The 27,932-nt window shown below is 44.6% G+C and overlaps 1 protein-coding gene across 1 annotated transcript; it reads left to right on the top strand.

The window, feature by feature from the left end:
* The first annotated feature begins 193 nt into the window (after nt 1-193).
* Nucleotides 194-23,144, top strand: TRAM1 (translocation associated membrane protein 1). The gene is made up of 11 exons (XM_066578255.1): nt 194-417; nt 7,414-7,477; nt 9,929-10,047; nt 11,296-11,412; nt 13,520-13,578; nt 16,134-16,218; nt 16,367-16,437; nt 17,497-17,601; nt 18,497-18,640; nt 19,923-20,077; nt 22,413-23,144. The coding sequence occupies exons 1-11, from the start codon at nt 295-297 to the stop codon at nt 22,484-22,486; spliced, it is 1,116 nt and encodes a 371-aa protein (XP_066434352.1). The 5' UTR covers nt 194-294; the 3' UTR covers nt 22,487-23,144.
* Nucleotides 23,145-27,932: the final 4,788 nt, after the last annotated feature.

Below are 27,932 nucleotides of genomic sequence, written 5' to 3'. Positions count from 1 at the left end.
AAATACTAATTACACTCCAAGGACGAGTCAAATTCTTTGTTTGGGCTAAATGAATTATAAAGCTTATCATCTTTTGAACAAACAAACCCTTAGAGGGATTCTGCCCGTAAGAAAAATGGCGTCCTGAACACAACCGTCTCCTGTCACGCGAATCGCGAACGACACGGCTCCTCCCCGGAATGCTGACGTGGTGTAAGCAGCGATAGTGTATAGCGTCATCCTAGAGAGAGGAGGAGGCAGTGCGCCCGGTGCGTTGTCCCTGGTGTGTGCGAGCGAGCAGCGCCATCCGTCATCATGGGCATCCGCAAGAAGAACAGCAAGACCCCTCCGGTGTTCAGCCACGAGTTCGTCATCCAGAACCATGCGGACATCGTCTCCTGCCTGGCCATGCTCTTCTTACTGGGGCTCATGTTCGAGGTGAGTGCGGCCTGTGGGACTACAAGTCCTAGCATGCCAAGCCGGCTGCAGCCCTACGCAGTGCACGGAGGTGGCGGTGTGTCCCAGCTGTGCGCACACGTGTATACACACAGTGCTGACGTGTTACCGGGCAGCGCACACCCCTGCTGGTAGTACTACAAGTCCCAGCTGTCACTGGGGGACAACATCAGATGCTGGCAGCAACTTCTCTCCTTACTGTGTGCAACTTTATACCCACTTCCCCATCTGTCTGCCCGACCCCTGTATTTATAGCCCAGTGCCAGCTGCTTGCACATCTGCCACCGCAGGGGTTCCGTTTTTCTGCTCCATTCTGGGGGAAGGGAAGGGGATTTCCCCCCCCCGATCCGTCATGACGGCAGCGAATGGACATCATTGACCGTCATGGCCGCGGTTCGGTTTCCGCTCAGCTGTTCGTCGTTTTACTGGATGAAAAAACGATGCATGCTGCAGGTTTTTGGGTATTTTGGATGTGATCTGCGATGGAACCTCCGACCGGAGCGTACAGCGCAAATGTGAGGGCAGCCTCACCCGTCCCGGAGACAAGATGACTGTTACACACTGGTATATTGGCATTCATGGCATCTTCAAGCCTCTGGGTGCCATAGCAACACATTGGCAGCGTGCAGTCACCAGGGTTAGACGGGTGACAGGGAACACCTGCCATCTGTCAGCCGCTCACGTGTCATGGCGGCACTGGTTACACGGCTGGCGCTGACCCTCTGCTCCTGGCGTCCGATGCAGCGCTGTAAAGAGCGGTTTGCTTCGGAATGAGACCTCTTAGCAACCTCTGTAAAAAGGGGCATATGGGCGGTCACTAAGGGGTTAAAGAGGATCGGTTGCATCTACTGACACGTTTGCGGTTTTCTCCGGAGCGGGACGGTTCTCCATTAGAGGGGAGTGCATCCAGGTTACCATTACTGATTGGGCAGAGAGACTCGCCAACCGGAAGAGATCCTCCTCAGGCCGCAATGTTTCATCCACGTTTTTGCATCCTTAATACGGACGTTTCCCGGCCTTACCGCGGGGGTCTCCCAGCACCATGGGGGTCTGATGTTAGGGGGTCTCCCAGCACCATGGGGGTCTGATGTTAGGGGGTCTCCCAGCACCATGGGGGTCTGATGTTAGGGGGTCTCCCAGCACCATGGGGGTCTGATGTTAGGGGGTCTCCCAGCACCATGGGGGTCTGATGTTCGGGTTAGGCCAAGACTCACATCTGTATTATGGATGCAAGGACGTGGCCAAAATACGGTGGTGTCACCGGCCTCACAAGAAGTCCCCTACATGGAAGTGTCTTGTAGCGATCTTCTACCATCTGTGCCAAGCAGCAGTTCAGAGGTGAGACTTGGTGCCCCCATGTACAATCCCCAGTAGAGGGGGCAGTCCTCTGACCTCTCTTATGACTGTGGGTCTGGAGGGATACAGTTTCTCCTTGTGGAGGGCATCTAGTAGGCCCTTGTAAAGCCAACACGCTCCTCTGGGAAACCATGTATGGGTGATGGTAGCTTTCTTCCATCGTTGTTGCACTCCTTCCCACTTCTGAGAGCGCTGCGGAGCCTCTGATGTGCCCACCCGTAAGGCCTGATCTATGTACAGCTGCACAACAATGACTAGTCGCCACGTGGGTGCAGCGCTGCTGCCTACAAGACACCTGACTGTCACCCTGCTCGGTGGCACTTAGCATATTTATATAGTCTATACATATTCCACATCACTTGATATTCGCTTCTGTCGCTCTGGGGTTCACGGTGTAAATTCACCTAACTTAGCGATGGGGTGGGGGTGGAATTTGAAGAAAAGGTCCTGTACTGCGCATGACCAACGGCGAGCCGTGCAGACCATCCGCAGTACAGATGAAGAACACACAAGTACACATGGACGCTGGCCAGGCACAGGATCGGATCCCACCGTGGGCTTTTACATGCGGAATCCGACCCCCTTCGTGTGCAGGTGCCCTTACTCAGCTGGTGCCCTTACTCAGCCGGTCCCCTGTTCCTGCGGTGTCCCACAGCAAAGGGGCAGTTCGCTCAGCTAGCGTGAGTCCTTCCTTTCAGACAGCTGTGCACGCATTCCCACTCATCTCTATGGCAGTGTGCATGCACAGCCTTCTGAAAAGTCTCACTGGCTGAGCACGCTCTGACTTGGCTATGGGACACTGCAGGAACGGGGGAGCGGCTGAGTATAAGAGACAGCCCCCCGACTCCAGTCACCTAGACTATAAGCACCGTAACTTAGTTTATGGGTCTTCTAGGTGATGACAGGTTGCACTGCTGGCTGCTTAATTGACGGCTGAACTGTCACTTGTCAGTGGAAGCCGGACGCACATGCGGCTGAACGTGGCCGTGTCTCTGTTTTTGGGCCCTGATCAGTGGTCGGGATTAAACGCCTCCTTTCCTGCATTGTAAATGTTTAATGCTGCTTTAGGCGCCACAGCCGTGTTGGACTCCGCCAGCGGAATATCGCAACGAAGTCCAACATGGCACCCCAGACACATCTCCGGATCCACCGCGCGTGTAAGCAGTTGGCGATGACGCGTAATCGCATGATACTTCCACTGTGCTCACAGCGGATGTATCGCATGAGGGGCTTCTTCTATTGACTACAATAGAAGCCGGCCGCATGTTTTCCAGCGGCAATTAGAACACGACGTGCTTTTTCACGCTGAGGAATTCCGCGGTGTGACCATTGAGCTATTGGGTTCAATAGAACTGAATAGCTGTGGGGCAACACCGCGTACAACGCAGCAGAAATCCGTCCGTTGGCATTAGCCCTTGGACGGAACGATAATCGCTCAAGTGAGCGAAAGTGAAGATAGTCGTTCAGCCTAAACGCAGCCAAAAACTAAGGATCGTTGCGTCTCGGCAGGCGTAAACATCATGGCTGACTCGTTCACTTATCATTCAGTCCCTCGGGTCGCTCATTCAGGGACTGACCGCTTGTCGTTTGAACGAGCCAACGATGCATTTTCCTGTCTAAACAAGCCACACGACTGCGAACAAGGTAACGGTGACTTCACACACCAAACGAGAATCGTCCCGTCTAAAAGGACCCTAACAGTCATCAATAGAGTCATGTGACTTGACCAAATTTGCACCACGTTTATGAACGTCTGATTGGACGCTTGATAAATGTATTAGAAGCTGAGCTGTGGGAAAGTCCGTAAGTCGGCCCGGCCTCAGTTTTGTCGTAAGCACCGTGCATACGGTTACATGGAGGGATTACTTGCCGTATGATTGTCGGGCTGTGTGCAGCTGCTTCTTATGTACGTTTGTCTATGCTGTGCGCACAGTTTGGCGGTAGGCAGTGACTTTTTGTGGTATGTTGAGCAAGTTTTGGTTGAGTCAGAGATATGTGGTGATGCAACTAGTGTCCTGTGGGCGGTGCTGTACAGGTACTGCGGCAGGTGCCTGGGGACACGTTCCGGGGGGGCTAGTTTCACAAGAGCAGGTCCCAGATCACTTCCATATGTTACATACAATAACGGCCACATTTGCTTCCAGTAATCAGGATTCATAAGGGGGAAGTAAACCTGCAGTTTTTATACAAGCGTGGACAGAAATGACTACTGGGGGGAATAGTTACTGCCTGCGCTTGGATTTGGCACAGCGGCATGTGCATTTCACCTTCTGCTTGCCACCCATAGTTCCATGTATACCGGTGGGTAACATGCAGTGTTCTGGCCGTACGTGTAAGTTAAGAGTAGTCAGAACCTGCAGACCGGATTGGTCACCTTCCTCCCGTCTATCGGAATCTGCAGATGTCGGGGGAGAGAGGGATTTCAACATGCCTGATCCTTTGTTTCCATGGTAGATAAACCGCTGCCAAGTGTTCATGTCTATGGTGGAGCTGGCAGCCATCAACCACCAGCTAGGCATCTGTGTGACTGGCATTAGACGGAACAGATTACCCTGTGATTAGAGGCGGTTGGCGCGTCAGGATTCCAAGGAGAACCTGCTGTTCGTTAGTTTGGGTAAAGCCTCTCAGGCTGCTTGGAAATCTACTTGGCATTTTTTCCACAAGGGTTTCTATTCTGTATGCAGTTCCTGAGACGTCGGATTGTGGCGCAGCGGTTGGATGCGTTGGTGAATGTTGGTTGGCGCCATCATCTGGAAATTAATTTGGGTTTTTTTCCCATTATTTATTTTTAGCTATAGGGCTTAAATTTGTACACCTTAAAACTAATTCTTTATTGATGTACCCTTTGATTGGCACCTGCCCCAAAATACTGAATGCTATCGGCAGTGTCACATCTTGACTTGGAAAACTTTGCCTTCTCCTTCTTGCAAAAACGCTCCAAATCTGTCTGATTGCGAGGGCATCTCCTGTGTAGCGCTCTCTTCAGGTCAACCACAGATTTTCAATGGGGTTCAGGTCTGGGCCATTTCAAAACGTTGGTCATCTTCAGCAACAGCAGAACAGCCCCACACATAATGCTGCCCCCGCCATCTTCACTGCGGGTTGGTGTTCTTTTGGTGATGCGTAGTGTTGGCTTTGTGCCAAACATTCCTTTTTGGAATTTTGGTCAAAAGGTTATGATGTCATCACACCATAACCTGTTCTTCCACATACTTCTGGCAGACTTGATGTAGGTTTTGGCAAATACTAAGCGGGCTTGGATGTTTTTCTGTGTTAGAGAAGGGCACCCTGACCCGCAGCCCGGGCATATGACGAATATGGCAGATGGTTGTCACATGCACTACACAATCACTTTACATAACGGCAGCTGTATACTACTATTCAACATGTCATTGGCTGATTCTAAACGTAACCACATCCCCGAATAGAAGAGGACGTTCACACTTTTATGCAACCACATTATTTTAGTTTTGCTATTTTTATACATTTTTATTTTTTTTCCCCCGCAGGGAAAAAAAAAACGCAGCATGTTCTATTTGGTGCGGAAAATCGCATGGGCGGCTTCCATTGCAGTCAATGGAAGTCGTCCGATCTGCGGCGATTCCAAAATGTCAATTTTGAAATCGCCATGGATCCGTATCATGCCCTGCACTGCTGGATCCAGACAGGCGAGTATGTGTCTCTGGCTGGGCATCGGGTCTGATTTCGTATGCCCGGCCGTGGGCATTCGGCCTTAATGTGTTCGTGTTTTTTCATATTTCATACTTGTATTTTCAGATGCCTCTCATTACTTTTGTAGGTCTCCATATTAGATATAATATCACTGCGGCTTCTTGTACGAGGTTTACATTATTTTGGCTTCTGACCGCGCACATGTATCGCTATTATGTTAATGCGCAGCAGGTAATAAATTCTAGTAATAGGCGTTGTGTCTGCTGTCTCGCACACGAGACTCTGGGTGGCCCGCACTTTTGGGATATCCTATGTGCTCCAGCGGCTGCAGCATGCTGCTCTGGCTGCGTGCCTAGATCTACAAGGAGATGTTAACGTGGCAGCGCAGGACGGCTGACTCCTGTCATCAAGAACTTTAGCTTATGGCAATGAAAAGTCAGTAGGAGTTCACATGTAGAGCAAATGCTGCGGCTGTGAACTCCTACTTGTGCAGTAGAACGGGCCCTGACTGGTGCCGTGTTATCAGCTGGGTTGTCATACCGCCATAACACCGGGATTTGTGACAGTCGGTCATTTCTAAGTACTAACAGACTTGACTCAACTGCAAAAAAAGTTAGTTTAACCTCTCGAGGACAGGGCTGTTTGGGGGCTTCCAGTGGAGCGTTTTCTGTTTCCTCTGCCCGACACATTCCAGAAGCTATAACTTTTTAATCTTCCCAGTAACAAAGCTGTATGAGGGCTGGTATTTTTTTTGTGGTATGAGTTATAGCTTTTATTGGCGCCGTGTTGGCGTGCCAATATAATTAAAGTGACCCTCTGGTTTCAGAACAAAAATCTGTCCCAGGGCAGAAGGCGGATTGGGGTCTATTACCTGCAGTTGTTCTTTGTGGCATCACTGATTCGCCAATTTTGGGTCCTGCGTTTGACCATCCACAATGGTTAGAACAATTTTCAGACTAGCTGATGCACACTGTGCACTGCGCTCTCATTGGCCGATGCTGATCACATGAGCAGCTCTGGCCAATTTGAGAGCAGGTATAGTGCATTAGTACTACCAATGCACTATGGAGGATTACGTAGTTTTGAAGACCATGTTGGCCATTTAGGATGGATGAAAATAGTGCTTGGAACGGGTGGATTGAAGGGATGGTGGAGAAGAGGAAGTGCAGGGCATATTTCCCCCTCCTCCATCTTTTCCCTCCATCCATTGGTTCCAGGACAGATTTTTATTCTGAAACTAGCGGGTCACTTTTCAGGCATTTATACTATTTGTTTTTTTTCTTTGTATTAACCCTTTCCAATACAATTTTGGATTCAGGGTTTCCTAAAAGGCTTTCTTTTTTTGCTGTTGTATAACAGTGCCATCTGCTGGCTGAAGCCAGTGTGTGTGCGCCAGAGAGGCTCCGACAGCTGAGTGGCTGGCATTAGACGGTAAGAATACCCTGTCGGACGTCTTCTGACATTGGAGCTGTACAAGCCTCAATCAAAATGTAGGAAGACGTAAGGCAGTGGATTGGAAAGGGTTAAAAAAAAATTTGCAATTTCAACACTTTATTTTAAACACCATACTGTTGAGAAAATGTTATTTTGTAGCCCCCTCCCCTCCCCCCCCCCCCCCCCCCCCCCCCACGACTTTTAAAGCTGCATAACATAGTATTCCAAAGCATTATTGCCAGTCAGTGTAAAATAGATAGACAAACTAATAGGTTTTGCTCTGGGCATGTATGCCACCATGACAATACATCGGCACCCTGCGAGTGCAGTATAGGATACTGCTGGGCTGGCAGAGGTAGGCGCCGCCTTAGATGCCAGTGGCAGTCCGTAGGAAGCGTTTTGAGCTTCTACAATTTGGTTATTGAAATCTTTTGCTTGTACTTTTTCTTTGTACTTGTTTAGAACAAGAAATGTTATAATTCTCATTTTTCATGTTTTTGTTTTTTTTCTATTTAGATTACAGCAAAAGCGGCAGTCATGTTTGTCACGCTACAATATAATGTCACCATTCCAGCGCAAAGTAAGTAGTACAGAATCTTCTCTTTACGAGGCTCATGGACTTGAAACAAAGCACATTCCTGTGTAATCATAGCTTAATGCTTCATACCCTACAAAACACTCCGCTTCTTGGGATTTGTTTGTAGCAAGAGGGGTTTTTTTTCTTATTACAAGAAACTTGTCTAAGTTATTTAACAAAAACTCAGGGTTCCCGTTCTTCTCTGCTGTCATAGGGACAGAAAACCGGTAACAGACGTTTCAGGTTAATTTCCCATTGACTGTCTGGGTTTCTCTTTCTCTTGTACTGAAGAGATGTAAAAGCCTTCCGTTTGCATCCATTATTTATTCAGTTTCACGGATCTGTTTCTGCGCATGCTCAGAAAGAAGTAGAAAAAAATTGGGTTTGTTAAAAGACATGCAAAACCGATACCATTTGGCATCCTTACAAACTTCCTCATAGGGTGGTTTCAGCTCCGTGGTGGAGCCCCCTGCGGGAGGTTCTGTCACAGATGTAGCTGAAAATACCGGAAGGAAAAGCACTGCATGCAGCACTTTTTCTTCCATCCTAAGGCTGGACAGAAAGTGGGCAGACCCCCATTATAGTCAGTAAGGTCATCCGGCGCTGTTTGGTTCTGTCCACAGACGGAACCGTTCGGCTGCAGGGATCCCCCCTTCCTGCTCCCTGGATGGAGCATGAAACCAGACTCCCCAATGTACATGTGACGCCACTGTTATACAATTTGATTCAGTTCTTCACATTTTTATGATCGCTGCTTTCTGTCAGTGAATGGAAACCTTTCTAGTTTGTCTTCAGAGACTGAAATCTGTCCTGTGCCCAATTATTGTTCATCTGAAAATGTACAGCAGTGTATCCAGTTTTAGACTATGTCACATCAGCACAAACCTCCTTCTAGTCTTCGTGATTTCCTACACTGTATCAGACTGCTGTCCAGTTGTTTTACCTACTCTGGTTTTGTACTAAAACTTTATGATTGACTTCTTACACATAACAGAGTTAGGGCTAATGCCCACGGCCGAATTTCTGCTGCGTTGTACCCAGTGGAAATCCACGGCGTTGCTCCGCAGCCATTCGGTTCTATTGATCTGAATAGCTCAATGTTCACGCTGCGGAATTCCACAGCGTGAACTAAACAGCAGCATGTTCTAATTGCCACGGATATACGCGCGGCCGGCTTTCATTGTAGTCAATGGAAGCCGGCTGTAGCACAGCGAAAGTATCGCGTGAATATGCCGCCCCGGCCAAGTCATCTGACACTGCTGACGCGTCATGCGCACCAGCCCTCAATGCGGGAAGCGTATGGAGGATCCAGAGTGGTAAGTCTGGGGGTTTTTGAGGGGTGGGGGGTGCCGTGGCGCACTCCGCTGCGATATCCTGTTGGCAGAGTCTGTCACGGCTGTGGGCAGAAGCCCTTAGACCCTGGGTCCGTGGGCAGATTTGATTTGCTGGGCACCCGCGTGGGAGATCTTCAAATCAAGCCGCCCATAGGGATGCATGGGCGTTCACAGAGCAGTGAAAAGCATGCGGATGATTTTTTTTTAAATTTATATTTTTCCCTGCTGTGTGGATGGCACGTGCGGGAAGCAATCGCAGCATGCTCCATTCTCCTGCAGATCCCGTGCTGAATGCTTTCCTTTTTTTTTTTTTCCCGGCGCAACGTTTTTACGCGGCAAAAAATCAGTCATCTGAACAAATATATTGGAAAGCAATGCTTCAGATGGTCGCCATTTTAAATAGCTGCGTAAAGCCCACTCATGTGAATAAGGCCTTCATTGGATGCCATGCACTAGCATTGGCCACCTATTACTGGCTTCCGTCTGAGTGGACATGCTCAGCATGTATACTTGTGAACTTTCGTGGCATGAATTCCACACATATAACCTATAGATATAGTTAAACGATGTGATCCTTATTGTTTATCTCCCTTTTGGGCCATTTCCTACAGGGCTTTAAATAAATGTAGTGGGAGCTGTCAAATAATCCACACAAAAAAGCTAAATAAAACACAAGCCCCAAAATAGAAACTGTTTGCTGGCGGCGTGTTCTATTTAAGGCCTGCGTGCCGCGCACGAGAGTACGGCCAGTCATTCACCGAGGAGAACGTATTCTTCAGGAGTTCATCAGCTCACTTAAAGGAGCTCTCCAGGGTCATAAAATCCTGCACTCTTCCAGTGTGATGCTACAGCTGCGGGGTGGGTCTGGTCCCTGAATGTGACTGGAGGGGTCTAGATTCGGACTTGCTGCAGGATCTCTGTGCACGGCCTCCATTGTATATTTTGGAGACCTGTGATTGTTTAGAGCTGATACAACCACATACAAAGACGTGGATTTCCAGTGAACATTTAAACCCAGCAGTCGTATGTAAGATCACGCTGTGCGCCCGCACTCTTAGCTGTATAAGGCATCGTTAAGCTTTACGTCTATTACACTGGATGCTTTATTCTCCTCTTGCAGATATCTTCACTGAACCAGTTTCGTTATATCACTATGGCATCAAAGATATGGCCACGACTTTCTTTTACATGCTTGTGGCAATAATATTACACGCCGTTATACAAGAATATGTCTTGGACGTAAGTACCTTATAAAAGATTTGCCAGTGACCTATGTTGCTTGATTCTATTTGTTGTTTTAGTGGGAGTTTACTCTACTGCTGGACTTTATGGTCGTAACCTACAACTGGGTCCAAAAAAGTATAAATTAGAGTTACTAAAGGATTTTCCTCTCAATAAAGGGGAAAAGCATTCACAGGGTGGAAATATATTCTATATCTAACAATAGGACGATGAACAATGTTGTTCCTCCTCCATAGAATTTCCTCACGTTCACTTTCTTAAAAGGCCACTCCAGTGATATATATTTTTTCTTTTAATTCATTATGTAGCTATTGCCCGGTATATATCGGCTAGTATTACCGTTAGTTATTTCTATCTGAAACTTCCAGGGGCTTTTTCAGGTGGTCAAGTGAGCTCAATTCTGACCAGCTCAGATTTCCTTAGGTTTATGTATTCAGTTTCTAGTCAGTTTCTTGGTCAGCATAATCCCCGTGTAATGTTATTACATGGACCCTAATACAGAATTTGCTTAGAGGGGGACACACACTCTTGTCACAGTTACTGATGATGATCACACAGCTTCTGTCACACCGTTATACTAGAGATCATAGTTTTTCTCTTCCTGACTGTATCTTCCTTAGTGTCTGTAGCTTATTTAGGTCAATATAGACCGTAATGGCAGTGTTTCCCCTGCAGCAGAGATGGTCTAGTCTCCAGCTGCTCATGTAATGCTGTGCTGATGCATCATGGGATTAATATGAAACCAGAAATCTCAGCATCAAGCTGATGTCTGATAAGCATCAAACAGGAGGCTGCACTGCATGGACATGACTGCAGTATACATAAACATCCAGAATGTGACAGACCTTCAGGCAGGGAAAACGGGGATGTCAAAAATCTGTTTTTGCTGGAATGGCCCTCAAAAAGGATATTTCCATCTCAGATATTTTGTGTATGTCATAAACGTCTGATGGGTTAAGGTTCGAGCGCTGGGACCTGAATGTTTCTTTAGAAGAAGCTTGAAAAATTAGGACTAGCATCCTTCTTGGGAGTTAAAAAAAATGCAATTCAGGCTTTGATTGGCAACTTCATAAGATCCATGCCAAAAGGACAGGCCATCAGTATCTGATCGGCTGGGGTCCACTGCCTGGGACCCCGCTGATCAGCTGATTGAGGGCGGCTGATATATAATATAATTTTAAATACAAATATTTGGTTATCTTGCATCTGTCAATCTTAACCTAAAATTTCTAATTCTGTTTCCAGAAAATTAACAGGCGCATGCATTTTTCCAAGACAAAACACAGCAAATTCAATGAATCCGGGCAGCTGAGTGCTTTTTACTTTTTCTCTTGTGTCTGGGGGACGAGCATCATTGTCTCAGTAAGTAAATCCTGTATACTAAGAGGATGCTGTTGTAGTTTGTGTAGGGTCCTAAACCCATCGCCCCCTCTGAACGCTGCTGCTCCAGTGTCGGGTTGTCATGCAAGAAGTGAACCCTCTGGAACTACCTGCTTATGTGTGTTTAGAATGTGTTCCCATTGTTACATAAGCCATAATTCTAGACAGATGCTAAACACATTCTATCCATGCATTAATCCGGTAACTCCGGAGGCTTCACCATATAGCCATAAAATGATGCCTAGTAGTGGTGATTGCTGCTTAGTAAGTCCCTAGCTCTACATCTAATAATGTGGGAACCTCTCATTGTTCAGAGCGTTGTTTCTTTACACTTGTAACTCCTGATGGTTTTTGGGTTTTATTTAATACAAAACCATCCTAATGGTGCAAACTCTTCTTATGGATCCTATAGTGCATCCTAAGTACCTTACAGAGGATTGTAGACTGACTTGTCCAACACAACATTACCTTTATCATTGATGACCATACATTTACAACCCTTCATGTACATTCTTGGGAATTATTGGGCAGCTCTTGATGATAAAGGTTCCAGATGCTAACAATAAGATTATAAATATGCAAGAACAATATGGTAGGCCGCAGTACAATCATGCAGATCTTACTCCTGTGTACCATCCGCCCCTACCCTCTTCTTCTTCTTTTTTTTTTTTTTTTTTTTGCGTACTATGATGATACACAGCTGGGTAATATTTTTTAGGCTCACTCTTAGTCCAGTTTCACACGAGATGTGTGTGTTGAGATGCACAAGTATGAACCCCATTCTTTTGAATGGAGTCATATACATGAGTGACGTTTTCCTGCAGCGTGGTGCCGAAAAATAATCGCTGCACGTCCTATCTTTACGCCTTGCCCACTGTTTTCAATGGGACAGAAAAAACGCTTCTCACATTGTGAAATGCAAGGTTTCCCATTAAGAACAATGGGTAAAAGTTGCTGATCCTCCAACACCGCTAAAAGACGCGCCAGAGGATCACTACTTTACTGAAGTGATAGGTGGTTTTACCATAAAAACACGCGATATCGGGCCAGGAATATTGGGTGTGGGTAGCCTCAAGGTTGGACATGCACCATAGCTGTCTGTCAAACAACTGTCATTCCTCCGGACCTGTCCCAAAAACAATCAATAGTGAGCAATAAGCTGCTGCCAAACCTTTCTGGTGGTTACTTATTGCCTGTGAGAACAGCGATCCTTCTTCTGACACTTGCCATTGGTGATGGCGGGACACTCCATAATAGCTTTTATATAACATCAGCATATTTTGAAGCACTTTACAAATCCGAGGGACCATGAGACAGAATCCGACATTCCATACAGTATTATACTAATAATCGGCTTGAACAATGGGAGTGAGGGTCCTGCTCACAAGAGCTTACAATCTATGAGGAAAAGGGGGTGACCAGAGGTAAAAGTGCTTGGTGCAGCCATGTTATATATAGGGTAGTAAACCTAAAGCTGTATGATATGGAGTGAGGGGGATACTGTTGGATGAAGGGGTTAGGCTCTGAAAGAAGAGCCGAGGCACTTATTATCGGGCAAGAACGTTTGCCTGAGCATCGGGGTGTGTAATACGACTATTGGACAACGAATGGGCAGATTGTACTCTATAGTGGAAGGGCCACTAAGGGTTTAATAAGGGGAAAAACCGATTAGTAGTGATTTACCGTAATCAAGACCTACACATAGACACTAGGTGGTTGTAATGGGCAGATGTGGCCTTTGGTCGTCCAATGTGTATCGGCACTTTCATGCATCCTTTTTATATTCTGATCTGTTTCTTTTGTCTCCATGCAGTAAATAGTCAGATAACTTGAGCGGCGGCACACGGAGCTGCCTGCAGTGTTTGTGCTATTAGTGTTTCCATAGGAACCATTTCTGAGCAGTAGTGTTATTTTCAGCAAAATCACTACCTGCACAACCACTAATTAGAATGTTTGGATACTACATTAATGATTAAAGAATGCAGTCTAATTCACCGATCAGGAAAAATTAGCTTTGTCAGAGGCATGCGGCCAATGGATGGTGTTTTATATTCCGACTAGATTGAATTTCCATTTTTCACTCTTATAGGAGAACTACCTTTCAGATCCAACAAACTTATGGAAAGGTTACCCTCACACTTACTTTCCGTAAGTACCATCTTTCATTAATGTCCCGCTTTTTTTTTTTTCAATGCCTTTTGTGTTCTGCACAGCCAGCTTGTTTCCGTCCAGTTGGCTTAAGACCGTAGCAGCAAAGAATTTTGGTATCCAGGAGCCTACAACATCAATTACATAACCCTTTGCTAACGGATGCAGACACTTTCAGGAGCTTTTTAGTTTCTGCTGTTGGTAGCAGAATGGCGGGTTCGGATTCCTTCTGCAGTATCCTGCATGGAATCTGGCCCTGACCGCGGCAGATGACCCTGCGGACCTGTTGTCTTCGCCGGCGTCCACGCGGACCTGACGTCTTCTAGCTTTTTTTATACTGCGGATGGTCGGCATGGCTAGCTGTCGGACGTATGCAGTACAGATATTTTTTCTTAAACTCCTGCTTTTCCTGTGGCCCACGTGCAATGTCAATTGTGGACTGCCTGCGGGTCGGATGGCTTCCATTGATCTCACTAGAAGCAGTCTGTGTGGGAACCAAAGGAAAATGCGGCATGCTGCAATTTTTAATCCGGAAACTACAGTTGGTTTCCACTCTTGTGCATGAAGAGTCATGTTTCCATAGCATGGAGAGTTATTGCTGCTGAACCCGGAGGCGGACGCACATTCCAGATTTGGCAGCAAAAATCCGCGTGCATGAAGCTTATAACAGATTAATGGCGTCAGCATCTGCTATTCCTGCCCCGCAGATGCCCAGAACCAACCTGGAAAGTAGAATTAATGGCCAGTGAAACCCACAGGTGTCTGCTTTAATTTTAGTCTGGGTACTGTCTATTACAGATTAGCCTATATAGCAGTTTCCTTACACTTCAAAAGCCATAATTCGTTCACTAGTTGCTACTCGTTTCGTTTCAGCTCGCCTAAAAATAGTCGCTGGTTGATTGGTGTAAACAGGCAATTGTTTACCTTTTCAGAAAATACCAACCACAGAAGAGGGATATATACATTCAAAGAAATCACAGCCTGTGGCCTTATAATTACTGATCTAATGATACAAAGCAGATATAGAAACACGTCCCTCAGCATGCAGGCAGACAGATTGTTACACAGGAGCAAAATACTGATGAACAACAACTCACATAACCACAATATATAGAGGGGGGCTGCTTAGTATTATATCTGCACATAGATGAGGCATACAAAGAGTGGCAGACCAACTGATACGTGTAGGGCACCATGTAGACTTATAACCTATTAATGATGCCACATACGGTTCAGCCTGGTAAGTTGGCCTGCACCCCATAAATGAACTACTAGGGGAGCCCAGGGTGTCAATGCCACTGTGGTGCGGGGCGGCTCGCCGGGCTTGGATCGTAAGCTGCGTCATTAACACCTGCACAATCTGAAGGACGAATGATAAATCGTTCATAATTTGGGTCATGCAACTATGATTGGCCTGTGTAAAACCGCTGTTCATCTATGAACGACAGTCTGCCTACTGTGAATGAAGGCAGGTGGGCTGGAAGATCTCCATTCTGCGCCGCCACCATTCACTGAGCAGCATTACTCCTGTGTATAAGTGCAGGAGTGGTTATCGCTGGGGCGGCTGTCAGTCGCTTCTGTGTAAAAGGGCCCTTTAAGTCTGCAGGATTTTCTACATGTTCCTGAAACAACCTTGTGGAGATCCTGTAGTGAACACAAGGGTTAATCTCCTGATTTTTGTTCCACTTTTCAGCGTAGGGTGGGGTTTAGCAATGTTTGTGTTCTACTGCAAACCGCTTATACAGGGGGGAGGCTCCTGCTGCAGCCCGACTGTACAGAGCAGTGAAGAGGCCGACGAGAACATGGAGAAGATGGCTATATATTTTTGTTCAAAAAGATTTTTTTTTCACATTTTCAGCATTACAGATATGCTGTGTGAGCTCGCTGCCTTATATCAGAACAATCTTAGTTACTGAGAACTCCATCAAAGCCTGTCATGGCATTACAACATACAGCCAAAAGAAACAGAAAAAAACAATAAAAATTACGAACAGCAAGAACGGAAAAACCTTGTAAGAAACAAGAAGGTTAAATATACACCAGACGCTAACGACAAAACGAGACAAGAGAACCACAAGGAGGGGGGGGGGGGGGTGTTAGGGGAGAGATTGGGGGGCAACTGGACCTGCAGGATATATCCTCTAGGGGAGTGGCGTTCATGCTGAACCGTGGCCGGAATTACCGAATTTACTCGTTAAATCTGTCCCGTATCTACCCACTTTTTGAATCTCTCCGAGGTTCGGAAGGAGATCCATACCTGCAATATTCGATAGAACTCTTCATGTGCGTCACTGTCGTCTGCCTTCATTTCATCAAAGCGCATGAGGTCATTGAGCTCAGAAAATGGATATATATTGTGAAGTTTTAATTGTAATTTGAGACGAGATATTGTACATTGCCTATACTTGGTGTTCCTTGTAAAGGAGACACATCTCTGTCATTATATCCATGTCTGCCTCAAATATTCCCTGTTGGGAATGGTCAGTAGAGAGGTTGTTGGCGGTTACAATGCCTCTATTGGAGAGTGACTTCACTTTTCTCTTGTTCCTCTTCAGATTCCAGATGAAGTTCTTCTACATTTCACAATTGGCTTATTGGTTTCATGCCTTTCCGGAAATGTATTTTCAGAAAACAAAAAAGGTAGTGTTTTATTTTACTGTATCTGTGGCACAATGGTGCTAGTATGTTAATTTTTGTGAGCATATACAGGAATATTGTCATCTTGGTCTAGCGTCAAGACTAGAAAAATAAGCTCTAAAACTCAAGGTTTAATGTTTTTCTATTTCAGGAAGATATTCCTCGCCAGTTGGTTTACATTGGGCTGTACCTCTTCCATATAATTGGCGCTTATGTCCTAAAGTAAGTTTTTATTGTCGTCTTGAAAACTTTTACTATGGGGCAAATTTATCAAAGGTTTTACACCATACTTATGGAATCACAAATTTTGTGACTTTTGAAAAGTGGTGAGTGGACTAAGTGGTGTGGAAAGGGTTGAAAGTGGGTGGGGTTTAGCAGGAGGGGCGGCCCTCCAGATTTGGTATAAACCAAAAATGGATGCAAATTATAGCGCAAATCTACACCTTCTATTAGTAGGCATCGGTTTTAGTTTCTGGTGTGTTTACAGCCAAGGATGCACATCTTACTCCGCTTTGGATTAAGACTGACGTCTGAAATACCAGTTTTAATAAATCTCCCCCCATGCTCCAATTAGAAAGGTTTTATGAATTTCCAATCGGCTTTAAAAGGCCTCCAGCAGAGAAGCCGTGCCGACTCCACCCCACACCCAGTTATTCGAAATGCATTTGCTTGTTGTCAATAGGGAAAGGGGAATAACTGCTGCCAGACAGCAATTTATCAGCCCGGAGAACAAAAGGATTGGGCGTGTTGAAAACCAACTTCCTGATGTTTCTTTCCCCTGACATCTGCTGTTGGGAGAGTTAAGACGCCTATACACATTAGATAATCATCTAGTCCTGCCAAAATCAGTGGATTCAGATGACATTCATCCAGTGTGCTTATCCCTATTAAAGCTGCTGCTTCTCATGAATGAGCATTCATCCAAGAATGCACATTCATCCAAGAATGCACATAAACGGAGTTTACAAATAAAGAAGCAGGACATGAATTCTTGTGAAACTCTGCCTATGGGCAGACATACCCGCTAGAGGGAAGATTCTGGGAATAATGAGAAATGAGGTGGCATTCTGGTACCCACATTGCTGCATGGCATAATACTAATATTCTGATGGTCTGCTACATATTTACTCTATGGTCACTGACCCTATTAGTGGCACTTGTGATTGGTAGATCGAGTGACCAGAAAGAGAGAAATGAAAAAATGTTGCAAAACTGCAATTCTTCTGAAGTGCATTTGAGGCAGTCATGAAGTTGCACTAATCTCTTTTCATTCCGTTACAGCCTAAATCATCTGGGTCTGGTTCTTCTGGTTCTCCATTACTTTGTAGAGTTTCTCTTCCACATGTCTCGCCTTTTTTACTTTTGTAACGAAAAATACCAGAAAGGGTAAGTCACATTCTGCATGGCACTGGGTGCTACTAGAACTGTAGACCAGTTTATAGAAGGGCCATCTCACACTAGTGCTACTGCTTTCCATCTAGTTGTTCCGACGTAGGAGCTGCAAAACAAAAAATAGTTTTTCCTGCCCATAGAAATGTATCGAAAATGAAGACCTTCAGTTTCAGTCTGTTCCACCATTTTCTGCCTCCGTTCCATGTGGTTTACACTGAAACAAAAGCGAGACTTCTACACTTTTGTCTCCAGTTCAAAAATTGGACAAACACCCTTTTTTATATGGTAGTCAGTGGGAGACTGAAAAAGAAGGAAAGGCAATGCTAGTGTGAACTTGGCCTAAAAAAATAAGTGTTGGAATTAAGACCTCAATAATTCTATTACTTGTTTTATATTGTCTAATTTATCATGTTTTTAAGATGGTGGTGGCTAGAATACAAAAAGACCCAGTTCTTTCAGACTTAAAGCCAATGTCCATTGTAATTAATTGGACCAGAGTTTTCGCATTGGAAACAGTAGCAAAAGAAATGTGAATGGTGAAGAAGAAGAAAAAAGTGCGGGATTAAAATTTTCTGAATCTGTGTTCCCCAGTAGGAAATAGCTTCTGTGCAGCTCTATGGAGAATAGGGACCAAGATACAGTGTTAGTTATTTTCTGAGTGCTGCCTTGTCTTCATTACAAATGCAAACATCAAAACCTTCCGTATCCTTTGATGCTCTAGTTTAATTCGCTTTAGATGTTAGCTGTCGTATTTAACCATATCCGCTCACAAGTGACTTTACTCGCCCGCACATGCATCACAATTGGTCAAAATTCTTTGACCTAGACTCATGTCATTTGATCAAACACAACTTTAAATGTTTCCTTGGCTTTCTCCTCTTCTTGACAGGTTTACTCTATGGGCTGTGCTGTTTGTTCTGGGCCGGCTCCTCACCCTTATCCTCTCAGTTCTCACTGTTGGATTTGGACTCACTCGCGCAGAGAATCAGGTTTTGGACATAAGTTCTGGAAACTTCAACATTTTGGCAATAAGGTAGATCTACGTATATCAATGTGTCACTAACAAGGACCGTAAAAACGATTAAAAGGAAACCCGCTTTGACAGCAGCCTTTTTTTCCCCTGCTATTCCATATACCGTATATACTCGAGTTTTAACCGACCAAAAAACTGGTAAAACTTGTTGACTCAAGTATAAGCCTAGCTTTACTCGCCTGTATAAGTATAAAAAAAAACAAAAAAAACCCTCAATACTTACCTCTCGGCCAGTGTCTGTATCCCCGGCACGATGCTCTCCCTGGCGGTGCGGCAAGCTGCTTCAGATTTCTCCCCGGATCAGTTTTCAATTCCCCTGCCGTCAGCGCTGTGGAAGGAAGCGATGTGATTGGATCAAGCGCCAGCCAATCACAGCCAGCGCTCGATAAACCAATCACAGACATTCAGTGATGTAATTCACTGAATGGCTGTAAATTATGTATCCAATCACAGCGCTTAAGTTACACAGCGCTAACGGCAGGGGAATTGAAAACCGAGCTGGGAAGAGCATCGTGCCGGGGACACAGACGCCAGCTGAGAGATGAGTGTTGAGGGGTGTGTTTTTTTTTCTTCTTCTTCTTTCCCCCTCACTCGAGTATAAACCGGGGGGGGGGGATGTGCTTTTTCAGCACTTTTTTTTTGTGCTGAAAAACTCTGCTTATACTTGCGTATATACGGTATTTAACATTGTTAGTAGCTCATATGCAAGTCAGTTTTTTTTTTTTTTAATTTAGTGGCAATTTCGAGATCTGCTTCAGATAGTGTTTTGGCACAGCCTTTTTGGCTTTGATTGCAATAGGATTCCACCCAAGTAGTAAAAATGTGTTGGTTTTGAGGCAATCTGCCAGCATTCTAATTAGGACAATCCAGTTGTATCAACATCTGGGAGAAATAAGCATTGTGTATGTGACATTTTTATATGCCCAGTCTTCTGCTAGCACGGGCATGATTCATCTCCTGGATATCTAACAGTCGGTCATCCGAATTTCCCTATACCAATAAATGTGCAAGCTGGGCCAATCTGTCTATACGTGTTCAGACGGTGCACTTCCTATCTTAATGTATATGACTAGATTAGAGGAGCGCCTGCACACCAACCCGATTCACCATCTTCCCATCAGACTCCGTCCGCAGCACCTCCTACAATGGCGGCTGTCTAGATAAAAGCCTGTACCAGTGATGATAGACAATAACTGTATACCTGGTCTGGAAGTGAACTGCACTTCTGATGATTGGGAGTTCTAATTACACTACTTATGCCGCCTCCTTTTTATGCTTCCAGAATCAGCGTGTTGGCATCCATTTGCATAACTCAGGCATTTATGATGTGGAAGTTCATTAATTTCCAGCTGAGACGATGGAGAGAACATTCATCTCCACAGCCTTCTCAAAGGAAGAGACCTGTTGCTTCTAAAGGCAAATCACGGAAGGAAAAAGGTGAGCGCTGCAAATATCTCATACAACCTATCATCATTTGCTTCATGCCTGGGCTTTTAGAAAAGGGATTCACAAGGTCTAGCACAAGCCTTCCGGTCTTGACACAAAAGCAGATCTCTTAGAATAGTGCATATATTATATACTATCTCATGGTTGCTATTCAAGAGCCTCGTTCCCTGCTTGTCTTTGTTGTCCAGTTCCACTTGTAACCGTGCCTAGGGCGAGCCTCGGATAGACCCTTGTGAGTGGCCAAAAGTTTAGAGACAAACAAATATTGTTTTTCACAAAGTTAACAGCTATGGGCATTAACCCTAGCTTGTTATGAAGAATGATCAGATGAGAGATCAAAGTCATTCCTTGCCATGAAAATTAACCCCTTGTGGTGGCCTTTTACTGGGCCTTGTCGCATTATGGGCAGTTCCAACAGTTTCTTCAGGCCCAGTTATTGGTCGGATTGCTTCCGGTCACCTTGACCACACAATGAACTTCAGTGGTGCCACTCTAGTCTCTTCTGGCCTGCCAGTGCTCTTTGTCGCCTCCCCTTTTGGCTTATCCCTCGTTCGGTCACGAGGAAGAGACGTTTCCTTTAAATTTGCTCATGAAATGCACGTACCACTGATAGGCGCTCGAATTCCACCTCCCTACGACTGGTTGAGATGCTTCTGGGGCGAGATTTCTGCTGCTAGCGATTGGTCCCACCTCCAGGTAAAATGCTTTACGTTTTTTGCTGTGCAGGATAAATGGTGGTCAACTTATTGTACAGATTGTTACTGATATGATACTGAATATGTGGGATTTTTTGTTTAAATGTGCAAATGGAGAAAAACTTGCAAAAAAGGGTCTATATATTTTAACATTGTTTATGATAATGCATTCCAGGACTTTTCTACGGCAAGGTCATATTGCTTACAATAGCAATCCTAGGCAATGGCAATCTGGGAAGGCAGTATCTAGCATCCTTTTGCCATGGAAACCCATCGGCCCTTCATGATTACATCGTGGGGGTCCGATGTCACAGAGGTAGTGCAGTCCCTCTGTAAACACTTTACATGCCGCAATCTACGTAGATTGTCGCATGTAGGGCGTTAAGAACAGTGATCTCCGCTGTTATGTAACCCCGTTGTTGCAGTGGGAGGCTCGCTATCAGTAACAGCCGGCTCTCTCAAGGATGGTGGCGGTTCAGCCTCTGATCCCATGGCGTTAAGGGGTGAAATTTTTTTTTCGGAAAGGGGATTGTATTTTATTAAAAAAATACTAGTTTTTGGTAAATGGTTATTTGTAAATATTTTATAATCTTACAATGAGGCCGCTTTCACACGGGTGGCAAAATCGGGTAATTTTCTCGCAATGTGGCAATGCTACAAGTCGCATGTATGTGAAGCCCATGCTTTCCAATGGGTTCCTTCACATTAACAATGTTTTGTAGGCTGCTACATTGCGAGGAAGAAAATTGCGGCATGCTGAAATTGCTGCAATTTGCCATGTTTCCCTATGGAGCCTTACTTTGTGTTGCATCGCATGAAAACGCGCTTTTCTTGTGATGCAGCTTTTACAGTAAGACTGTAAAATCCTACAGTTTCAGCTAAAAATACCCCTACATTAGTAGTCTCACAATACATCACCTATCAGGCGCTGTCTGCTCTGCCACACGTCACCCCTGCACCTCCGGCACACTTTTCTGTAGTTTTCAGCCAGTGCTTCCGGGTCACGCCTCCAGGAAACATTGGCTCAGATTGGCTCTTGAGAGTCGCAGCTCAGCCAATTACTGCAGCGCTTGATGAACTAATCATTACTATCGCATTGAATGGCTGTGATTGGCTGAGCCACGGCGCTCGAGAACCAATCACAACCATTCAATACGATGGCTATGATTAGTTCATCAAGCGCTGCAGTAATTGGCTGAACTGCGACTCTTGAGAACCAATCGGAGCCAGTGATTCCTGGAGGCGGGGCTTTTGAACTCGTGACGAGGAAGCGCTGTTCTCCTGCCTCCTCCAAAAAGTCCCAGCAAAAGAGCGCTATGAGATCGCCGCAAGAAAACACAGCCATATATTTTATAGAACACAAATGCGATATCTCTGCCCATGTGAAAGAGGCCTGACACTTGTCTGCAATTGTGGGAATACCACCCTCAATGCTTTTACCATGTCAATCAAACAAGCCATGAAAGTGTGATCAAATGGAGAAGTGATGCACATGCATGGTCACGCCACTGAATGCGAGGTCTGGCCCAATCCCCTGGATTCATGACATTTTATTTTACAGCCATAAATGCAGAAACAAATGTCTTTTGTTTTTCAATACTGACTTTTTTCACCTGTTCTTACTTCTCCAGAGAATGGTGTCAACGGAACAGTAACCTCAAATGGAGCAGATTCTCCTCGCAGTCGTAAAGAAAAATCCTCCTAAAAGATAAAAGAAAAATTTATACATTTAAAAGAAAATAATTTGCAATTGATGTACTCTGCTCCCAAAGAGAAGTTGCCTTGTGCTGCCCAGAGCCCTGCGGCACTAGAAATCTTACTGTTACAGCAGATAATGCAATGTGTTCCTAAACAATATAATGCCATGATCTCCAGACTGTACAGGGTGGTTTTGGTTGGTTTGTTTCTTTTCCCAATTTTTAATTTTTCCATTACATTCTTAGCATTTCCTTAATGCTAGAACTGTCACAATCAGAACAAAACAGAAGAAAAATGGGCCAAATCTCAAATAGGAAAAACATTTTAAAAAATTGGCTTTACCGGTTTTGCATTGGTCAGAGAAGGACGGATCGCTCCCATTTCCTGTCCTGCCAGACACAAGATCAGCAAAGGAGTCAAAGCCAAATGTATCTATCAATACTCCTATTATTTTTTTAATGACCATGAGAAGTGATGAGGGGGAAATTAAGTGCAAAACCCTATCCCATTGTACAGTTCCAGCATCCTACTCTTTTTGATATGCCAACTGAAATGTTTAAAAGATGTAAATGCTGTGATAAATGTATTTTCACTTCCGTTTTTTATAAGCCAACTTTTTTTTCTTATTTGATTAAAAACAACAAAATAAAAAAATTGAATTGTGATTTGGTTGCTTTCATTTCAGAACGACATGGTTTCTTTTATGCAAAAAAGTAATGTGATTTTATGCATCTTCCTTACACACTCATTAGATTAACCCTTTCCAATCCAATTTGTATCCTGGTTTTCCTAGGGGGCTTACTCTTTTTCTGCCATTATACAACAGCACTATATGCTGGCTAAAGCCGGTACTGCATGAGGTGACATGTTGGATAGGCTCCAACAGCAGAGAGGCTGGCAATATACAGTAAGAGAACCCTGACGGACATCCATCATCGTAGCTGTACAGCCTTAAATCATCATGTCTTCAGATGTCAGACAGTGGACTGGAAAGGGTTAAAATATAACTATTTTTAAATTATTCCATTAAAAATAAAGCGTTGAAGAATCTCTAAACTATTTATTCACAATACCTGACCTCTTGCTTCTCTATGGGGACCAAAACGCAAGGTCAGATTTGGCAGTGATGAATCTCAATCCATTTATTCATTATGTTTTGTTTTTTTTAATGGAAGAATAATAAGTTTTCTATCCATTTTCTACTTATTGGTGCTAGGGATTTGTTTTAGGTAAAAACTGAAGTATCATATTGGCAGTGATTTTTGAATCTTCCAGCAACTTGTAGTATCACTTTTTTTCCTGCCTGCAGGATCTAATGTTAAGAAACCACCTCAGTCACCGAAAAATACATCTGCAATAAATGCTTGATGGGTAAAAGGTGTCCCAGCTGCTGCTTTGTTTCTGGAAGGCTACCTTCACACGGGCGAGCATGATATCGGGCCGAGAAAGCTGGCCCGAAATCTTGCTTGTAAACTTGCATTTTACCCATTGATGCGAGGCATTTTTCATCCAAAAACACCTTGCATCACTTCTAATTCCAATCCTCTGGCGCTTGTTACACATGTGTTGTTGGATCGGTAAGTGTTTCCCATTGATTTCAATTGGAACATCCCATCGCACGGCATGCAAGGTGTTTGACTGCACCATTGAAAACAATGGACGATGCTTTCCGAAGATTGAGGAAAAAAAATTAGGACATGCAGCCATTTCTTTTAACATTTACATGTATCATTTCTCATAGATTTCTAGTCAAAATCTATTGATTACCAAAAAAAGAAATGCACACAAATCTGACCCCATTCAAAAGAATAGCGTTCATATTGGTGGATCTTGCAACACACATCTCGTGTGATTTTCTCGGATGTGTAAAAGTGGCCTTAGTTTTGAGGTAGATTTGTGCCGCTCGTGTGGATGTAGATGTGAGGCATGATGTTTGTTGTAGACGCTATAGTGATGAGTGAGTGTGAGGCACAGCATGTAGTTACATAATGTACTAGTGTATCTTGTCTCCGCCTGAAGAATGGGTGGAGACATGGGTTGGGCAGGATGAGTTATAGGGGAGGGTTAGGTGACGCCCACAGCAGAGGATTGGCTGATGCTGCCCTGCCATCTCTGCTGTTGGTGCCAGCTCCGGCCTTAAGTAATTGATTTTGGCCAGAATGGTAGTGTCCCCACAGTGGCCTGCAATGTGCACTATCGAGGTCACTGTAATTTTCACCTATCTATGCTTTTGGACCCGCTGCGAGGTCCACTCCAGACCCCTTTTGGAACGTTCCTGGGCGATCTTCCATCATGTTCCGTCTCTGGTCCTGTCAGTGATCCTGGCGTACTTGGATAATTTCCCCTCCTGCGCTGAGTGTCCCCACCGGCCTCTGCTACAATATGTCCTCCTGCTGCTCCTCAGAAGCTGATCCCGCTCTTACCATGACTGCAGCACCGCTGTCAATTGCGGGGACCTCCCAGTCGGCCGCTGTCACTCTCTATCCCAGGCTCTGTTCTCAACTGGAATATGGTGTCAGACATACTCTTCTGCCGGCGTGCAGCTAGACAATTGGCAGTTGTTGGTGGTCCCTATAACTACACCTGCACATACCCTTGTCTCCACCAATAGTTCTGGTGGAGACAAGATACACCAGTACCGTTACATAATGCATGCAAATGAGGGCAGAGTTGCACTACATTAGGCTATGGGCTCACTCACACAGCATACTTAGCACTGCATATTACAGATGTAATATGCAGGCTAAGAGCCCATTGATTTTACTTTGGGCCATTCAGATTAACGTTTTTCATAAGAGCGTGGAAATGTAGCATGCAATATTTTGGTATGTGTTCTAATAGCATGCTGCATAAAATATGTAGTGAATAAGCATGTTACATATGTATTTGCTATGTACTGCATATTATGTGCATAATACGCAGACTAAATATGCTCGTTTGAGTGAACACTAAAGGCCCATTTACACCAGCAGATGATCGCTCAAGCTAGTTTGAGTGACAGCTTTGAGCGATCATTTTGCATAAAATAAGTAGCTAATTAAGTGTGCAAATGAAGCCTTCACTGAATGCAGTTAATAGCCCCAGGGGTCTTATCTGTGCTCAGATTCTTTGTTCTCCATGGGGAAACAATGCTTTCAGCACTCCCCGTGGAGAACTGCTGATGAGTGAACATTGATTTTTAGGTTGGACTGAATTTAACAATCAGCTAGCAGTGCCCGAAAAGCACATGATGACACGCTGATGATCGCTAAAACGATCGATTAGCGGGTTTTTTTGTGTGATCGGTTGGTGTAAATGGGCCTTAAAATGTACAGATATTAGATGTTGTAGGGAATGTACTATTAGGCATGCGTGAAAATGGCCTAATCCTCTGAGTGATGATAATGAGGACTACTAAAAAGTGATATCTACAGAACAGGAAGTGTCAGACTATTGGGTTTAGTGGTCAGTGTGACAACGGAAGATTTTAGGAAATTTTTAAAATATACATTACGGCATCAAAAATTCTTTAAAAAGTGTTTAACCCCCTCACGCCCCACAAAGTACAAATATATTCTGTGTGTGGTTTGTATGGAGCAGGAGCCAAGCCCACTCCATTCACAGCTGGTATAAGCTGTCTTTGACAGTTGACACACAGCCGTAATCTGCACCCACACCGATCGTAGCTGTCAATCCTTTAAATGCCACTGTCAATTCTGGCAGCACATTTAAATCCCCTCATCAGTAATCGGAAGTCCTAAATGCGCCTTTTCTGCCACCCCCCCCCCCCCCCATTCAAGAGAACGGGGTTCATATTCGTTCACAATGCAGAAATCTCGCACGATTTTTGTGGCCTAAAGGCTTGTTCACACTGAATATCACGTTTTTCCCTTGAGAAAATCACAGCAAAATTGCGCCCTTGTTCCCGCAAATTTTTGAGCGTCAGCAATGCTTTTCCCTGAGAATAATCTCGCATTGCATTGTTGCCACCCGCGATTTTCTTGCGCAAAAGTAAATAGGAGTTTCTAATGTTAAAAATGCATAACAAGAAAATCACAAGTTTGTGCATTGCAATGCAATAAAAAGATGGCTTCATAGGGAGATTAGAAAAAAGCAAAATGCTGAAAGATAGGACATGTTGCAACTTTTTTTTTACACTTCACCTCGCATGAGTGAAAACATCGCAAATGGGAATGAAACCATTGAAAAGCATAGGTTTCATAATTCTGCGTTTTCTTGCGCAAATTTATCGCAAGTGTGAAGGTAGCCAAAGACAGTGGCTTGGTTGACTACTGACAGCCCGGCTCCTGCTCTAACTGCCAGGAGAGCAGGAAAAAAAAAAAAATCAGATCCTGGTTGTTGATCCCCTTACATGCCACAATCAATAGCAACTGCAGCATGTAAGCAGATGACAGGGGGAGGAGGCTCCTCTTGTCACGCCGCAATGCAGTGGCAAGATATTATTGGGCTCCCATGGCAGCTTGAAGAAGGATAAAGGCCTCCATGCCTGCCATGTAACTCAGCCTATTAGGTCCGGTTTCCGGCAGATTCTAATAGGCTGATGTCATAGGCTTAGTAGAATGCACTACATAAGTAATGCAGTGTATTATCCTAGGGATCAAACCTTCACATCTTCACGTGCCAAAAGAGTTCAATAAAATTCAACGGAAGGAAAAAAAATCCAGTTAAATAAATATGCATTATTCGCCACAAAACCCATTTTAAATGGATAAAATATCTTTTTTTTTTTAAAGCAACACCTAATAGTTACTACCATGTTCATAACAGCCCACACAATCTCGCTGTGAAAAGAATTTTAAAAAGTTATGCCAGAATTGCTGTTTTTCTTTTGTTTGTCTCCCATAAAAAAGTAATAAAAGACAATCCAAAATTCACATGTACCAATAAAAACTACAACTCTTCTAGCAAAAAAAGCCGTCATATAGATCTGCTGCCGCAAAAATAAAAATGTTATGGGTCTTAGAATATGACAATGCAGATTAGGGCTGCCTGTCCACGGCCGTGACAGAATATCGCTAGCTATAGTCTGCTGTGGGGGAGGAGGGGGGAGCACTGACAGGTCTCCGCAATGAGCCTATCTAATAGATAGGCTCACCGCAGATAATCGCGGCAAATCGCAGCATGCCACGACTTTAATGCCGCGAGCGGAGAATCGCTATGATTCTCCGCTCATGGATGTCGGGCTGCACTTTCAGTACTTAGTCTATGGAAAGCGTGTGATGCGAGGTCTGCGGACGATTTATCATCACGGATCTCTCAATGAAAACTCCCCGTGGACAGACAGCCCAAGTTGTTTTTCTTTAAAAATGTGTTTTTTTTTATTAAGGAAAAATAAAAATCTATGTAAACTTGGTATGACAGTAATTGTGCCGATCCAGATAAGAACGTTATCATGGTGTTTTTACTGAATGCTGAACAATGTGAAAACATTGTACTAAAACCTCAAAACAGCT

This window comes from Eleutherodactylus coqui, chromosome 9 (assembly GCF_035609145.1).
Source record: "Eleutherodactylus coqui strain aEleCoq1 chromosome 9, aEleCoq1.hap1, whole genome shotgun sequence".
Classification (NCBI taxonomy): Eukaryota; Metazoa; Chordata; class Amphibia; order Anura; family Eleutherodactylidae; genus Eleutherodactylus; species Eleutherodactylus coqui.
This window is presented reverse-complemented; position numbering and strand designations above follow the sequence as displayed.

Bases quoted from the DNA above. Each gene is read 5' to 3' on its own strand.
- TRAM1 (XM_066578255.1), top strand. From the start codon at position 295: ATGGGCATCCGCAAGAAGAACAGCAAGACCCCTCCGGTGTTCAGCCAC. The intron at 11,413-13,519 runs GTAAGTAAATCC...TCACTCTTATAG, and splicing joins GGACGAGCATCATTGTCTCA to GAGAACTACCTTTCAGATCC. The intron at 13,579-16,133 runs GTAAGTACCATC...GTTCCTCTTCAG, and splicing joins TACCCTCACACTTACTTTCC to ATTCCAGATGAAGTTCTTCT.